Raw genomic sequence first — 18,237 nt, 5'->3', positions numbered from 1 at the left:
TCCTAAGGTTTCTCAGCCGAGCATTCTGCTATGAGAATTTGGTTTTCTGGGTTCGTATCAGTTGGGTCCTCTCAGTGGGTAGATCTCTTTCAGAGACAGAAAGTTCCTCCTACGTAGATGGTAGGGTCTCGCGTTTGATGGTGGACGGAGGCCCACTATGGATCATTGTCAGCGATCCACTCTATGATTGTGCCCTTCAGGAACGGTTGTGATCTACAATCATTCCTTTGATCTGACTATCCAAAGGATTTCAAATGTTTTTATCTTAATGGGGATGCCGATATGTACTCCTTAAAGAGGTTTCCTTTATAATAGGGTGGTGTTACGAGATTTGTTAGGTTTTTTGTATGTCATATTCCTTTTCTAAGGGGAAAGGGTATTTTCCCTTTCGGGATACTTGCCTTGATGTTCCTTTCGGACTACATTAGAATAGACAGTTTATTTTCTGTTGTATATTCATATCTGGGAAGTGCAAGGGTTTTGAGGTTTAGTTGACTTCCTTATTGTTAGTGGAGGTGTGTTTTTTGCTTTACCTAGGAGTCAGCGGGACACTAGCCTCCTCAGAGGTTTGTGGCTCAGTTCGAGAGCAGTGACGTCTTCTTTGGTCTCTGGCATGAGATCTCTATGGTTCTGATTGTTGGGCGGCTGGTTGGTCCTAGCATTCTTTTTCATTTTTGTTTCTGTTGAAGCAGCCTTCGGGAGAATGGGTTTATAGCAGGCTGTGATGCCCTCAGTTTTGGGGCCGCCTCTTCTGTTTTCCCTCCCGTTAGCATTCAGCTTCAGTGTCCTCTGTAGCTTGGGTATAATTTCCCACAAGTAATGAATGCAGCTGTGGACTCTCCCTGTATTAAGAAGGAAAACATAAATTATGCTTACCAGTTAATTTCCTTTCCTTCTGTACAGGGAGAGTCCACAGCTCCCGCCCATGTTCTCTGATGGGCGGCCCTAAATTTAATTTGTTTCTTCTGGCACCTTTTTCACCCTGATATTTCTCCTACTGTTCCTTGTTCCCTCTGCAGAATGAATGGGGGATGAGGGAAGTGGGGGCTGTATTTAAGCCTTTGACTGGGGTGTCTTTGCCTCTTCTTGGTGGCCAGGTTCTGTATTCCCAGAAGTAATGAATGCAGCTGTGGACTCTCCCTGTAAAGAAGGAAAGGAAATTATCTGGTAAGCATAATTTATGTTTTTTTCTAAGTTGACTAGTAGAGTATTTCCTCTTATGAACAATCAAAAACAAATACTTCAGAAAGACTTTATTGAAAATACAGGCCCCAAAGTAGAAACACAATGTAACATGTGAATACACCTGTGATCACTGACACAAAAGTAAAAAAAAAAAACTGCGATCAATGAAACAATTTAGTAAACCTGTGATTTCCAGTTAGCCTAATTACATGAACATGGTTAAAAAATTACCTATGACTGCCAGAAATTTCTCATTTTTGGAACTATGGGCTGTGTTTTTCTGCATCATGGCTCCACATGGAAAATAGCCAGAGGAATTGAAAAAACTTAATTTATGTAAGAACTTACATGATAAATTAATTTCTTTCATAGTGGCAAGAGTCCATGAGCTAGTGACGTATGGGATATACATTCCTACCAGGAGGGGGCAAAGTTTCCCAAACATCAAAATGCCTTTAAATACACCTCCTACCTCACTCATACCTTAGTTTAACATGTAGCCAAGAAGTGAGGTGTAAAAGGAGGAGTAAAAAGCATACAAAAAGAGGAACTGGAAAAAATAAAGTGCTTTATACAACAAAATCATAACCACAAAAAATAGGGTGGGTGTCATGGACTCTTGCCACTATGAAATAAATTAATTTATCAGGTAAGTTCTTACATAAATTATGCTTTCTTTCATGTAAGTGGCAAGAGTCCACGAGCTAGTGACGTATGGGATATAATACCCAAGATGTGGAAATCCACGAGTCACTAGAGAGGGAGGGATAAAATAACAGCTAAATCCGCTGACTAATTATATCCAAAATAATTGTTTTCTTTAGAAAATTTAAAAAAAAACTAAAATCAAAGGCTGCTCCTGAGGAAACAAACGCAACAAAATGGTAAAATTTAGTAAAAGTATGCAAAGAAGACCAAGTTGCAGCTTTGTAATTCTCTGAGGTGGAGCCTCCCCCGCCTCCAAATAAGCTTTGTGAATCAAAAGTTTCATCCAAGATGCCAAAGAAATGGCAGAGGCTTTCTGACCTTTCCTGGAGCCAGAAAAAATAACAAATAGACTAGAAGTATTTCTGAAATCTTTAGTATCCTCAACATAATATTTCAAAGCTCTTACCACATCCAAAGAATGTAAAGATCTTTCAAGAGTGTTCTTAGGATTAGGACACAAAGAAGGAACAACAATTTCCCTATTGATGATGTTAGAATTCACAACTTTAGGCAAAAATTTAAATGAAGTCCGCAAAACAGCTTTATCTTGATTGAAAATCAGATAAGGAGACTCACAAAAGAGAGCAGACAATTCGGAAACTTCTAGCAGAAGAGATAGCCAAAAGAAATAACACTTTCCAAGAAAGTAATTTAATATCCAGAGAGTGCATAGGCTCAAAAGGAGGAGTCTGTAAAATCTTTAAAACCAAATTGAAACTCCAAGGAGGAGAAATAAATTTATTATAACAGGCTTGATACAAATCAAATCCTGAACAAAACAGGGAATGTCAGGAAGTTTAGCAATCTTTCTATGAAATAAGACAGAGCAGAAATGTGTCCTTTCAAAGTATTTGCAAACAAACCCTTATCCAAACCATCCTGAAGAAACTGTAAAATCCTGAAAGAATGGCAAGAATAATTATGAGTTGAACACCCTGAAATATAGGTTTTCCAAACCCGATGATAAATTTTCCTTGAAACAGACTCACGAGCCTGTATCATAGTGCTAATCACCGAGTCAGATAAACCTCTATGACTAAGCACTAAGCGTTCAATTTCCATGCCTTCAAATTTAGAGATTTGAGATCCTTATGGAAAAACGGCCCTTGAGACAGAAGGTCTGGCCTTAAAGGAAGTGGCCAAGGCTGGCAACTGGACATTCGGACAAGATCCGCATACCAAAACCTGTGAGGCCATGCTGATGCTATCAGAAACACATGAGATCATTCCATTGTGATCTTGGAGATCATCCTTGGAAGAAGAACCAGAGGCGGAAAAATATAAGCAGGTTGGTAAAACCAAGGTACTGCTAAGGCCTCCACCATGTCCGCCTGAGGATCCCTGGACCTGGAAAGGTATCTGGGAAGCTTCTTGTTTAGACGAGAGGCCATAAGATCTATTTCTCGAAGACCCCACATCTATACAAGATGAAAAAACACATCTGGATGAAGAGACCACTCCCCTGGATGTAAAGTCTGATGGCTGAGATAATCCGCTTCCCAATTGTCTACACCTGGGATATAAATCACAAATATTTGACAAGAGTTGTATTCCGGCCAAGAAAGTATCCAAGATACTTCCTTCATTGCTGAAGGACTGCGAGTCACTCCTTGATTGACATATGCCACTGTTGTGTTATTGTCTGTTTGAAAATCAATGTAAAGTTCTCTCTTCAATTGAGGCCACGCCTGAAGAGTTCTGAAAATAGCATGGAGTTCTAAAATATTGATTGGTAAATTCGCCTCTTGAGGTTTCCAAACCCCTTGTGCTGTCAGAGAACCCCAGACAGCTCCCCAACCTGTAAGACTTGCATCTGTTTTGATCACAGTCCAGGTAGGATGAACAAATGAGGCCCCTTGAACAATAAGGTGATGGTCTAACCACCAAGTCAGAGAGAGTTGAGTGTTGGGATTTAAGTATATTAGTTGTGATATCTGAGTATAATCCCTGCACTATTGGCGCAACATGCAAAGCTGTAGAGGTCTCATATGAAAACGAGCAAAGGGGATTGCGCCCGATGCTGCAGTCATGAGACTTAAAACTTCCATGCACATAGCCACTGAAGGGAATGATAGAGACTGAAGGTTTAGACAAGCTAAAACTAACTTAATTCGTCTCTTGTCTGTCAGAGAAAGAGTCATGAACACTGAATCTATCTGGAAACCTAAAAAGGTGACCCTTGTCTAAGGAATCAAGAAACTCTTTTGTAAATTGATCCTCCAACCATGTTCTTGAAGAAATTAGTTTTGTGTGAGATTCTGCTAAATGAAAAGATTGAGCTAGTACAAAGATATCGTCCAAATAAGGAAACACTGCACAACCCTGCTCTCTGATTGCAGATAGAAGGGCAACGAGAAACTTTTAAAAGATTCTCTGAGCTGTCTCTAGGCTAAATGGAAGAGCGACAAATTGGTAATGCTCGTCTAGAAAAGAGAATCTCAGGAAACTATAGTGGTCTCGATGAATCAGAATGTGAAGATAAGTGTCCTGTAAGTCTATTGTGGACATGAAATGACCTTTCTGAACAAAAGACAGAATAGTCCTTATAGTCACCATCTTGAAAGTTGGGAACATTTTCCAGATCCAGAATTGGTCTGAATGAATCTTCTTTCTTTGAATAGATTTGAATAAAAACCCAAACCCCGTTCCTCTGCCACTTACATGAAAGAAATCTGATTGTGCAATGTCACAAAGATGGAAATAAATACAGGAACGCATTTCCGAAAAGCCTGAGCCTTCACAGGGTTTGTTGGAACATGAGAAAGAAAGAATCTTCCCATGGGGAGGTCGTCTTCTGAAACCTATTCAATACCCCTGAGAAACAATATTCTGAATCCACTGATTTTGAATATAAACTGTCCAAATGTGTTGAAATATTTTAAATCTGCCCCCCACCAGTAGAACTGGTTTGAGGGCCGAACCTTCACCGTTGGGGCTGGAATTGTTTTTGTTTTTTTATAAGGCTTGGATTTATTCCAATTTAGAGATGGTCTCCAATTAGAGCCAGAGGTCTTAGGGGAAGGAGAGGTATTTTGTTCTCTATTCTGATGAAAGGAACGAAAAAGATTGGAAGTTTTACATTTACCCTTAGATTTCTTATCTTGGGGCAGAAAAACTCCATTTCCCCTGTGATAGTGGAAATAATAGAATCCAAATGAGAACCAAATAAATGATTACCCTGAAATGATAAAGATAGTAATCTAGATTTAGACTCCATATCAGCATTCCAGGATTTAAACCATAAAGCTCTTCTAGTAATAATAGCTAAAGACATAGATTTAATATCAATCTTGATGACATCAACTATAGCATCACAAATAAAATGATTAGCATGTTGAAGTAAAAGAACAATGCTAGACAACTCAGAATCTATTAATTGTTGAGCTAAACTGTCCAATCAAAAAGTTGAAGCAGCAGCAACATTAGCCATAGAAATGTCAGGTCTAAGAATATAGCCAGTATGTAAATATGCTTTTCTAAGATAGGATTCAATCTTCCTATCTAAAGGATCCTTAAAGGAAGTAATATCTTCTATAGGAAAAGTAGTACGTTTAGCCAGAGTAGAAATAGCCCCATCAACCTTAGGGACTTTCCCCAAAAACTCTAAATTAGCCACAGGTAAAGGATAAAACTTTTTAAACCTAGAAGAAGGGTTAAAAGAAGTACCAAGTTTAGACCATTCCTTAGTAAACATATGAGAGAGAGCATCTGGAATAGGAAAAACTTCCGAAGTTTTAAAAACAGAAATCAAACGATTGCTATTCTTGTTATCAAGAGGACTAGATTCCTCAACACTCAAAGTAAACAATACTTCCTTTAATAAAAAAACAAATATATTCAATCTTAAAAAGAGAGGTTTCTGAAGTAGGATCCTCTGAGCCAGAGAAATCCTCCATCAGCAGAAGATACTTCAGTATGCTGTCGATCAATACAAGCTTCATCAGATTTATGAGAGTTTAGGAGAGACATTTTTACGTTTATTTGAAGGGGGAATAGCAGTCATAGCCTTCTCTATGGCTGCAGCAATATAATCTTTTGTATCTACAGGAATATCGCGTACATTAGACTGTGAAGGTTTAACAGTAGTATGTATTTGTACTTATAGAAACATTATCAGCATGTAATCATTTTTCATAACAAGTGCCCATTTCCTCAAAGTAGCAGTTTCAGGAATGGGAAAAAATGCTTATGATTAAATTAAGGTAATAAACAAAAGCAAGCAACTTAGCCCTCTATGAATCAAATGAGAGTAGAGAGCAAAAGAGGGAGAGACTTAATCTAACAAATTTTGGCGCCAAGAATGGCGCAAATGCAGAAATAAACTTTTGGCGCCAAAGTTTAACAAGTGAAATGACGCGACTCGCGTCATAACAGGCGCGACTTCGCGCCAAAAAAACTTGCGACAAGAAAGTCTCAAGAAATTACGCGACTCGCATCACGACAGACGCGACTTAGGGCCAAAAATGCCGCAATAAAAATTAACATTCGGTGTCATCGCGAGCCTAAGCCCACGAAAATTTTGAAAGAAACAGACTCCAGGTTACAACTAACTGGGAACCCCAGGTGAGTCTTAAAAAATCCCGTAAACATAATTTCCATGCTAAAATACACAGACCTGACTCATGGCAAATATGTACAATATACATTTAAAACTTCATAAGATAAAATGCCAAACATAGCTGAGAGTGTCTTAAAAAAATGATATATACTTACCAGAAGACACCCATCCACATATAGCAGACAGCCAAACCAGTACTGAAACATATCAGCAAAGGTAATGGTAGAGGAGTATAATGTCGATCTGTAAAGGGAGGTGGCAGATGAATCCATGCGACCGATTACAGAGAGCCTTATAATAGATTTCCCATAGGTGAAAACATTGTATCATCAGGCAATACTCCCTACACATCCCTCAGACAAACATTGTATTTTGAGCGGAACTGGGCTTCAAAATGCTTAGAAGCGCCTATCACAGAAGAAAATTGAGCACATCTTGCTTCACCACCTCCAAAAGGAGGCAAGGTTTGTAAAACTAAGATATGAGTGAGGTAGAAGGTGTATTTTGAGGTTTGGGAAACCTTGCCCCCTACTGGTAGTAATGTATATCCCATACGTCACAAGCTCATGGACTCTTGCCACTTACATGAAAGAAATCTGATGCAATATCACAAAGATGGAAATAAATACAGGAAGATTGGTGACCAACTAAAAATCAGACGAAATACACTTGCAGCAGTAATCAGGAGGTACAGAACGAGCCATAGTACCATTGATTAAAGCTGCAGTGGCTGCCATCCTAAAATGACGCCATAGACAGTGCGCTACTTGCACAATCTAGCTCTGAAAAGTAGGCAGACAAGTACTTCAGACTTGGTTCAGGGGTTATCAATGGTAATCTGAGTTTCTATAACAGCTCAAACATTGCGTATCGTCAACCTGTGCCCAAGAAAATGAACCTTGCTTGCTCTTTGGCACAAAACTGCAAGATTAAACTTTGCTAACAAACATGAAAAGAAGCCTGATGCCTTATGAGCACGTTTTTTTGGTCAGATGAGACCAAGATAAATTTGTTTGGCTCAGATGGAGTCCAGCATGTTTGACTACCACAGTGAATGCATAGACACAACAGTGAAGCACGGAGGTAGGAGTGTGATGATGCTGCAGGAATGCAAAAGGTGTTGGGAGATGACATTTATAGATGGTACCATGAATGCCTGTGGATATACCAAAATACTGCCTGACGTGATAACTTCCAGTCTCGAGAAGCTTGGCAAAAGGAATATTCTAACTTTATCATGATCCAAAGCACACTGCCAAAATCACAGGAGTTTCTAAAGAAGAAAAAAGTAAAAACTATGACCTGGCCAAGTATGTTGCCTTTCTTGAATCCAAAAGAACACCTCTGGAGCATTTTAAAGAGAAAGGAAGAGCAACACAAGCTCTCCAGCAAAGAGGAGCTGAAACAAATTGTCTCTAGAGATTGGCAGAACCTCTCTTCAGAAATTTGTGCAACACTGGTATCCTCCAAAGCATCAAAAATAAAGGGTGGACATGTTTCATTGTCATATATCAGATTCAAAATGGCTATATATTTCAATCTTCTTTATGCTTGTAATATTGAAAACTGTTTTTTGTTTCTCCCAATAAAAAAATAATGAAAAAAATAAAAAAAGTAAAGGTGGATATCCAAAATATTGAAAAAAATAAAAGGATTTGAATCTCAGTAATAAAAGGTATACTGACTTGTGTTGCGTTGAGTTCTTGCTGTGATGCTGGTATTTTTAATACTGTAAATCTAAACTGTTTTTAATTTTCCATAAGAGCAAATACCCTACTGTAAAACTTAGAAGTAATGCAATTATTGTAAAGTGATACTATTTTGAATCATTTGACATTTAAGTGATATTGCACAGGTGTGTGTATGTATGTATATATATATATATGTGTATGTGTGTATATATATATATATATATATATATATATATATATATATATATATATATATATATATATATATATAGTAAATGCATCTAGTGTTGACAGCACCACAATACAGACGTTATGTTTAAAGGTGAAAAATTATTTCTTTATTTGGATATTACAACCTTAAAAGTAGCGACGATTGGTCCTTAATCATGCATAGTTAAAAACAACTGAACATACACTTTAAAAAGGGTATCGGTTAGGTATATAGTCTGGGGCCACTAGAGGTCACTATCTAATGAGATTCTTTAGAAACCTGTATAGGTATGAGTTAATCCAATTAGTAATATAAGATGGAATCTGATTGGCCCAGATACCCTTTTTAAAGTGTATGTTCAGTTGTTTTTAACTATGCATGATTAAGGACCATGTAGGTCCGAAACGTCGCTACTTTTAAGGTTGTAATATCCAAATAAAGAAAGAATTTTTCACCTTTAAACATAACGTCTGCATTGTGGTGCTGTTACACTTGATGCATTGACTGTACAATTTGGAGCTTTTACTGATACTCCACAGTGACGATCACACAATGTGTAAAAACACCAATGGGTATAGTGCTGGACTCTATCTTTTTATTCTTTATATATATATATACTTTAAAAATATCAAAGGCACTCACCATTTCAATTTAACTTGTCAAGTTTTAATTACCATGACATTTCGGGGTGGTGCTCCTTCATCAGACAGACAAACAAAAATGTTTGTCTGTCTGATGAAGGGGCACCACCCAGAAACGTCATGGTAATTAAAACTTGACAAGTTGAATTGAAACGGTGAGTGCCTTTGTTATTTTCAAAGTGTATATCCCTTGCACGGAGCACCCCGGAGGTTGCAGAATATTTACATTTATTATTGAGTGCCAACCCCTGCTTGGTGTTGTTTACAAAATGAAGCGAAAAGTCACCATACTTTGTTTTGGGGGTTTTTTCAAACAAACTCTTATTGATTGTAATAGGGCCCTATGTGTTTGTATTGATCTATGTGTTTTGTTGCCTTTCCTTTGTTTAGTGCTGGCGTTGGGCGTACTGGCTGCTTTATAGTTATAGATGCCATGTTGGAGAGGATAAAGTATGAGAAGACTGTAGATATTTATGGTCATGTTACTCTAATGCGGTCACAGCGCAATTATATGGTACAGACAGAAGATCAGTACAGCTTCATCCATGATGCTTTGCTGGAAGCTGTTGCTTGTGGGAACACGGAGGTGCCAGCCAGAAACCTGTATACTTACATCCAGAAGCTGGCACAGATTGAGGTGGGAGAACATGTCACAGGCATGGAGCTGGAATTTAAGGTGAGAAGACAAATTAGTTTGTGCCACTATATGTTAGGTCTTTGTTTGTGCAAGAAACCTAGTGAATTGTAAACTATTACTGTTCAATATTAATGTCAGGATGTCATACCTTTATTTCCAAGCTCATAAGAAACTAGCTAGACATTTTTATTAGACGGCACAGAGCTTTTACAAATATAAGTAAAATAATGAAGAAGAAAAAAATAGGAGCCGGGGTAACATTGTATAAATACATTTTTTTATTGTACCGATCCAACTTTAAAGGTGTTTTTTAAATGTCTAGTTTTCTACCCATGGAGGGAGGATTTATATTTTCAGGAAAAGACTTTTGTGCATCACTTTTTTCTGTATATCGAGGACTAATTATATAGGGACATTAATGGTTATTCTTTACTGCTGGGAATTAAAAGCATTGCAATACACAGACACCGTACAACCTATGCACACGTTTTGAGACCGCATTACAGTCGGTGTGTTTTACTCACAAAGTGCCATCTGCCCCTAACCTCAGGCTTTTTTATCCCCAGCCTTTTCCTGTGACATAAAGTGAGCAAGTTACACTACCACATGCTTTTTGTTTGTCAAATTCATGAATAACGGTTCTTAAAGGGACATTAAACACTCTGAGATGATAATATAAAATGATAAATTGTATACATAAAAAAACCTCTGCAATATACTTTCATTATTTATTTTGTCCTCTTTTCCTGCAATTCCATTCTGAAATTGTGAACTTTTCAGTTCCTGTTAGAAATGGAAGTGGAGGACACTGTTATATGCCACACAGCCATTGGCTGCTCACTCTAGTGACCTATTTATAACTGCCTCTAATTGGCCACAGCAGAGAAGGTAAAACAAGTTACAACATGGCAGCTCCCAATGTTTTATAGACACTAAAACTTTACACTTATTTTGTCAATATATAAAGATCTAAACTTTAAAAGAATACATCTACATGTTATTCTCAGAGTTATCTCTACTTTAAATGCATCATTCTATCTAGCATTTATTTAGTGTTTAATGTCCCTTTAAAGAACTTACAGCACCTTTGCAGCCTGGCATTTAGGAGTTGGTCAAGCAAAAGTGTGTTCTTACTCCAGCACTGTGAATAAACATGCAACCAAGGACTTGCAATATATATATATTGCAAGTTCATAAAACATCTACTTAGGTTATACTGTGTCAAAGTAATGGTAATTTCTGCTTGGGACCAGCAGTTCTCTAATGTATAATGGTTTCTTAATCTGTACCGTTGTTAAACTCACATGGACAAAGTAACAACTATGGTTTCTATATTAAAGTGAAAGCGCTTGTGAAAAGCTAAGATTGACCATTGGAGCACATAAAGGGGACTTTCATTCATGAAGTATAAAATACTTCATGAAGAAAGCTCCTTTATTTGTTTCAAGCGTTCGCTGCACTGAGCTGCTAAGGCAGCCCACCGTCAGAACGCTGTTTAGTTTGAGAGGTGACGTTTTCACTTCTTAGCCAATAGCCGTGCAGGGAATACAGCAATTTACTTGTTTCCTTGAAAATTAGCACTTTTCTCACTCACCGCACCAGTGTGATAAGAGTGGAACAATTTTGACATTTAAGTTGCGTTCTGCTAGTTCTAACTTTTTAAACAATAACAGTTTTCAAGGAGACTGTCCCTTTAAAAACAAACAATAGGAAGTCCCAGTACTCTCCCCTCTTCTTAACATGTTTCACCATGCCAGGGTTTCTTATTTGTTTTTTGTTTTTTTCAAATGCTGCTTGAAAATATGCAGTGCCTCTTTTTATATAAAACTTCCTTTCTCACTGGCCTCGGGCTTCCACAATGCCTAATGCCTTATACCAAGATTTCTTCTAACTCTGTTTCAGGTGTCCATTCAACTGTTTTATATTTTAAAGGGACACTGAACCAAATGTTTTCTTTTGTGATTCAGACAGAGCATGACATTTTAAGCAACTTTCTAATTTACTCCTATTATCAAGTTTTCTTCATTCTCTTGGTATCTTTATTTGAAAAGCAATAATGTAAGTTTAGATGCCGGCCAATTTTTTGGTGAACAACCTGGGTTGTTCTTGCTGATTAGTGAATAAATTTATCCACTAATAAACAAGTGCTTTCCAGGCTCCTTAGATGCCTTCTTTTTCAAATAAAGATAGCAAGAGAACAAAGAAAATTTGATAATAGGAGTAAATTAGAAAGTTGCTTAAAATTGCATGCTCTATCTGAATCCTGAAAGAAAAAATTGGGTTCAGTGTCCCTTTAAGCTTTACCAAGAGCTTGATTCCCATACTCCTATATATTGCTGTGATTTTATGTTTTTTATTCTTTACATTTGTAAACACTGAGCATTTATCCTGTATATTGTTGACATTTTAATGATGATGATGATGGCATACAAGAGAGTGCCCTTTTATGTGAAGCCATTTTTGTTCTATATTTAAATGGGCATGAAACCCAAGCATTTTCTTCATTCTGACAGCACATGCAATTGTAAGCAACCTTAGATTTTACTTCTATTATCAAATTCTCTTTGTTCTCTTGGTATACTTTGATGAATAACGGGAAGGTATGTTCAGGAGCGTGCACGTGTCTAGCAGTTCTGAAAGAATGTTATACATTTGCAAGAACACTAGATGGCAGCACTTTTTTTCCTGCAATGTAGTGCTCCAGGCGTGTGCACGTTGCTTACTTCGATAACTATTTAACATGAACGGGAACCATGGGAATGAAGTAAATTATATAATAGAACTAAATTAGAAATGTATGCACTGGCTAAATCATAAAAGAGAAAAAAAATTGGGGTTTGGTCCCTTTTAAATCTTATCTCCAGCCCTTTTATTCCCTCTCCACTGCGTCTGTTTATGCGGCAATCTCCTCGCTTATTTTATACATTTATAATGAAATAATAAATATTACCATTTATTCCAGTGAATTCATTATCATTCTTCATTTTACCTCTCCTACTCCCCAATTTTTTTTGTACTAAATATTTTTAATTGTTTTAACAAAATAGTGCCATATTTATACAACAGTCATACGGATGTACAATCAAACTTTACAAAAAGTCTTGATCAAATTGAAGTATATAGTTTGCTCTTTAGTCCAGTAAGTCCACATAGCCACCACTAGAGCAACTCTGTAAGTCCACATAGCCACCCCTACTTTATCTGCGCGATATTCTAAGGTTGTCCTTTTTCCGCGAGCGAAAACAGTTTACTTTCAACTTGTGAAACGAGCGTTACCTAAGGTGAGCAAGAAACGTACTTCTAGCAGAGTTAGCACTCAAGCGGGAGCGTTAAAGGGACACTGAACCCAAATTTTTTCTTTAATGATTGAGATAGAGCATGCAATTTTAAGCAACTTTCAAATTTACTCCGATTATCAAATTTTCTTCATTCTCTTGGTATCTTTATTTGAAATGCAAGAAAGTAAAGTTTAGATGCTGGCCCATTTTTGGGGAACAACCTGGGTTGTTCTTGCTGATTGGTGGATAAATTCATCCACCAATAAAAAAGTGCTGTCCAGAGTACTAAACCCAAAAAAAAAAGCTTAGATGCATTCTTTTTCAAATAAAGATAGCAAGAGAACAAAGAAAAAATTATAATAGGAGTAAATTAGAAAGTTGCCTAAAATTGCATGCTCTATCTGAATCACCATCAGTGTCCCTTTAAATTCCACTCCACTTCTAATCTGGCGCTAAATGAGTAATGTTGTAATTCTTACATTTCAGAGAACAAAGACTAGATCATGTTTTACACAAGAAAAAGATTATGTGACAGGATTGCATTGGTGTTGTCCACTTAATAAACGGTTACGTTTATAGCACAGTATTTACAAATGAAGTGTGTATATCGCTAGCATTTTTAAGACTTGTTCTAGCTATGGTCACCATTTGAATAGCGGTAACACTTAGCAGCCTGTTTTAAGAATACAAGTGCCCTTCTATGGGTACTTGAACATTTCTGAGATACACACACTTTTTATCAAGGAATGTTATTTCTGTATTGCAGTCTGTTGCCAAGCAACAGAGTGCAGAGGAAGCACAGAAAGCAAGAATATTAAACCAATATGTCTGAGTATTTTTTCTTTCATATTGCTTTTATTACTTAAAACTCTGCACTGCACAGAAATAAATGACATTACTGAATGTGCAGATTTGAAGTGTTCTTTGGATGGTTGTGCACGTTTCATTCTGTAATAACCAAGTGTGAGAGAAATGACTACAAATGAAGCCAACAGTCACTTTCTCGGATTGGAACGTACAGATAAAATAGTGTGCCCTCTTCCAGCGCCTTAAATGTACTGTTTGAGAAACAAAGGACGGGGGCTGTTCATCATTTTGAAAATGATGATGACAATTGAGGATTAGGTTCCCTAAAAGTGATGGGGGGGGGGGGAAACATACATGAATATATGGCTGCACCTTACTGATGAGGCAGATAGAATGGTCAAGATTAAAGGGACACTAAACCCACAATTGTTCTTTTATGATTCAGGTAGAGAATACAATTTTAAACAACATTCCAATTTACTTCTATTATCTAATTTGCTTCATTATTTAGATATACTTTGTTGAAGAAATAGTAATGCACATGTGTGAGCCAATCGTACGAGGCATCTATGTGCAGCACCCAATCAGCAGCTACTGAGCCTATCTAGATATGCTTTTCTGCAAAGAATATCAATAGATTGAAGCAAATTAGATAATAGAAGTAAATTAGAAAGTTGCGTAAAATTGCAAGCTCTATCTGAATCATAAAAGAGAAAATGTGGGTGTTATGCCCCTTTAATGTCTGTGGTTGGAAATTTCCTGGACTTTTGGGATGTCCTTTGGGTATAATTAGATTGATATAGTGGAGGAAATTTCTCTTGAACAAGCCACATATCTGCTGCAAATGCGTTGTTCTCCCTTATTGAGCACTTTGCTCTGTTCCTTTTTTTTTTAAAGATACTTAGGTAGGCTTATAAGAGCATATACATGGTTTTTAGCATCGCAGCAGTGTATACAACAATATTTATAAAGATACATGCACACTATTTGTAAAGATACATGCACACTACAGGGAGTGCAGAATTATTAGGCAAGTTGTATTTTTGAGGATTAATTTTATTATTGAACAACAACCATGTTCTCAATGAACCCAAAAAACTCATTAATATCAAAGCTGAATAGTTTTGGAAGTAGTTTCTAGTTTGTTTTTAGTTATAGCTATTTTAGGGGGATATCTGTGTGTGCAGGTGACTATTACTGTGCATAATTATTAGGCAACTTAATAAAAAACAAATATATACCCATTTCAATTATTTATTTTTACCAGTGAAACCAATATAACATCTCAACATTCACAAATATACATTTCTGACATTCAAAAACAAAACAAAAACAAATCAGTGACCAATATAGCCACCTTTCTTTGCAAGGACACTCAAAAGCCTGCCATCCATGGATTCTGTCAGTGTTTTGATCTGTTCACCATCAACATTGCGTGCAGCAGCAACCACAGCCTCCCAGACACTGTTCAGAGAGGTGTACTGTTTTCCCTCCTTGTAAATCTCACATTTGATGATGGACCACAGGTTCTCAATGGGGTTCAGATCAGGTGAACAAGGAGGCCATGTCATTAGATTTTCTTCTTTTATACCCTTTCTTGCCAGCCACGCTGTGGAGTACTTGGACGCGTGTGATGGAGCATTGTCCTGCATGAAAATCATGTTTTTCTTGAAGGATGCAGACTTCTTCCTGTACCACTGCTTGAAGAAGGTGTCTTCCAGAAACTGGCAGTAGGACTGGGAGTTGAGCTTGACTCCATCCTCAACCCGAAAAGGCCCCACAAGCTCATCTTTGATGATACCAGCCCAAACCAGTACTCCACCTCCACCTTGCTGGCATCTGAGTCGGACTGGAGCTCTCTGCCCTTTACCAATCCAGCCACAGGCCCATCCATCTGGCCCATCAAGACTCACTCTCATTTCATCAGTCCATAAAACCTTAGAAAAATCAGTCTTGAGATATTTCTTGGCCCAGTCTTGACGTTTCAGCTTGTGTGTCTTGTTCAGTGGTGGTCGTCTTTCAGCCTTTCTTACCTTGGCTATGTCTCTGAGTATTGCACACCTTGTGCTTTTGGGCACTCCAGTGATGTTGCAGCTCTGAAATATGGCCAAACTGGTGGCAAGTGGCATCTTGGCAGCTGCACGCTTGACTTTTCTCAGTTCATGGGCAGTTATTTTACGCCTTGGTTTTTCCACACGCTTCTTGCGACCCTGTTGACTATTTTGAATGAAACGCTTGATTGTTCGATGATCACGCTTCAGAAGCTTTGCAATTTTAAGAGTGCTGCATCCCTCTGCAAGATATCTCACTATTTTTGACTTTTCTGAGCCTGTCAAGTCCTTCTTTTGACCCATTTTGCCAAAGGAAAGGAAGTTGCCTAATAATTATGCACATTAGACCACACCCCTTCTCATTACAGAGATGCACATCACCTAATATGCTTAATTGGTAGTAGGCTTTCGAGCCTATACAGCTTGGAGTAAGACAACATGCATAAAGAGGATGATGTGGTCAAAATACTCATTTGCCTAATAATTCTGCACTCCCTGTATTTGTAATGATACATGCACACTATGTGTAATGATACATGCACACTATGTGTAATGATACATGCACACTATTTGTAATGATACATGCACACTATTTGTAATGATACATGCACACTATTTGTAATGATACATGCACACTATTTGTAATGATACATGCACACTATTTGTAATGATACATGCACACTATTTGTAAAAGATACATGCACACTATTTGTAAAAGATACATGCACACTATTTGTAAAAGATACATGCACACTATTTGTAAAAGATACATGCACACTATTTCTAAAGATACATGCATACTCCTGAGCTCTTATAAGCCTATCTAGGTTTACTCTTCTGCAGAGGATACCAAGGGAATGAAGCGCATTTGATTACAGAATTAAATTGGAAAGATTTTTTTTTTTTTTAAAGTATGCTTTATCTAAACCATTAAAGTATAATTTTGACTTTACTGTCTCTTTAAGCTAAAAGAGGTGGGGAATAACCCTGGACAAGTATTCTCTTCACTAGACGACCATCAAATGTATTAAGTTTACATCTACCAGCAAGGCTATTTGAACTCTTAAAGTCTATTTTATAAATTACATAATTGATAATAGAGCTGGGCAATGGGTTGATCCGGAAATGGGAGGCCACATAACCTAATTAAGATCCATATTAAAGTACAATCAACAAATTTCAACGACCAAACCCTAGAAAGGGATTTTAATAAGGCGCCTTATTTTAATAGCTTTCTAGCGTCTGGTTGTTGAAATTTGCTGATATGAAGATTGAGAAGTGTTGCCTGAGAAATTGGTCAACACCCTCATATGAGATTTTACTGACAATTTCTTTTGGGACCGAATTTAGATACAGATGTACTGTCTAGGGCTTATTTTTAGTCCCTTGTGGGAAATTGTCCATACTAAAGGGACACTGAACCCAATTTTTTTCTTTCGTGATTCAGATAGAGCATGCAATTTTTACGCAACTTTCTAATTTACTCCTATTATCAAATTTTCTTAATTCTCTTGGTATCTTTATTTGAAAAGCAAGAATGTAAGTTTAGATGCCGGCCCATTTTTGGTGAACAACCTGGGTTGTTCTTGCTGATTGGTGGATAAATTTACCCACCAATAAACAAGTGCAGTGCTGTCTAGTGTACTAAACCAACAATTGGTTGGCTCCTTAGCTTAGATGCCTTCTTTTTCAAATAAAGATAGCAAGAGAACGAAGAAAAATTGATAATAGGAGTAAATTAGAAAGTTGCTTAAAATTGTATGTTCTATCTGAAAGAAAATAATTTGGGTTCAGTGTCCCTTTAAAGTAACTTATCTCAGGCCCTGCAATACCTGTATTGTTACCTAAAATTGTACTCTAATCAACATTGAAAATATCAAATTTTCCAGGACTAACTGACAAAGGGGTTTAGAAAACAGTTCCAAAGTCCGGTCATGCTAGACCGTTGCGCATAATCCTAGGATTACAAATTGAGTAAAATTCACCAAAATGTCTCATTTTGGGGGGTTTATGTCCCTTTAAGGTGGGAATTCAGTTGCTTGAGCAGTCATGTTGGACTGTGTAGCAACATAATACCCAACTGAAATGCATGACAAAGGCTCTACAGTGTTTCTAATTGAAAAATCAGCATTTGCTGATGCCACAATTTCAGATCACCTTTATATGAGTCTTCCATCCCCCTTTTCACATTGCCGGCATTTTGGAATTATTTTAAAGGGATATTAATCAGTTCTCCTTTTGTAAAAGCAAATGTTTAATCAAAGTAAACCTAAAAAGAAACAGATTGTGTAAAAAAACCCAGCAATTAACTTATTTGTTTTCTTGCAAAATGAGCACTTAGAAATTCTCAGTGTTGCCCCTGCACTCAATGGGATATGGGAGCTGACATCTTTGAAACTTACATTCTGACTGATCTGAGCATATGAGCAAGTCTGTTATTTAGTCTATTCATTTAATAGTAACACTAGAC

At 37.3% G+C, this 18,237-nt stretch overlaps 1 protein-coding gene across 7 annotated transcripts in view; it reads left to right on the top strand.

Annotated features, from left to right (window-relative positions):
* The window catches only part of PTPRS (protein tyrosine phosphatase receptor type S), a 408,837-nt gene that overhangs the window by 368,823 nt on the left and 21,777 nt on the right, over positions 1-18,237 (top strand). For all 7 annotated transcript variants that reach the window (XM_053703177.1, XM_053703180.1, XM_053703178.1 and 4 more), the window contains one exon: positions 9,385-9,670. In XM_053703177.1, the coding sequence (XP_053559152.1) occupies positions 9,385-9,670 (286 nt within the window). The remainder of the gene's footprint in view (positions 1-9,384; positions 9,671-18,237) is intronic.

This window comes from Bombina bombina, chromosome 2 (genome assembly GCF_027579735.1).
Source record: "Bombina bombina isolate aBomBom1 chromosome 2, aBomBom1.pri, whole genome shotgun sequence".
NCBI classification, from domain to species: Eukaryota; Metazoa; Chordata; class Amphibia; order Anura; family Bombinatoridae; genus Bombina; species Bombina bombina.
Note: the sequence above shows the minus strand (reverse complement) of the source record. Positions and strands in the feature narration are given on the sequence as shown.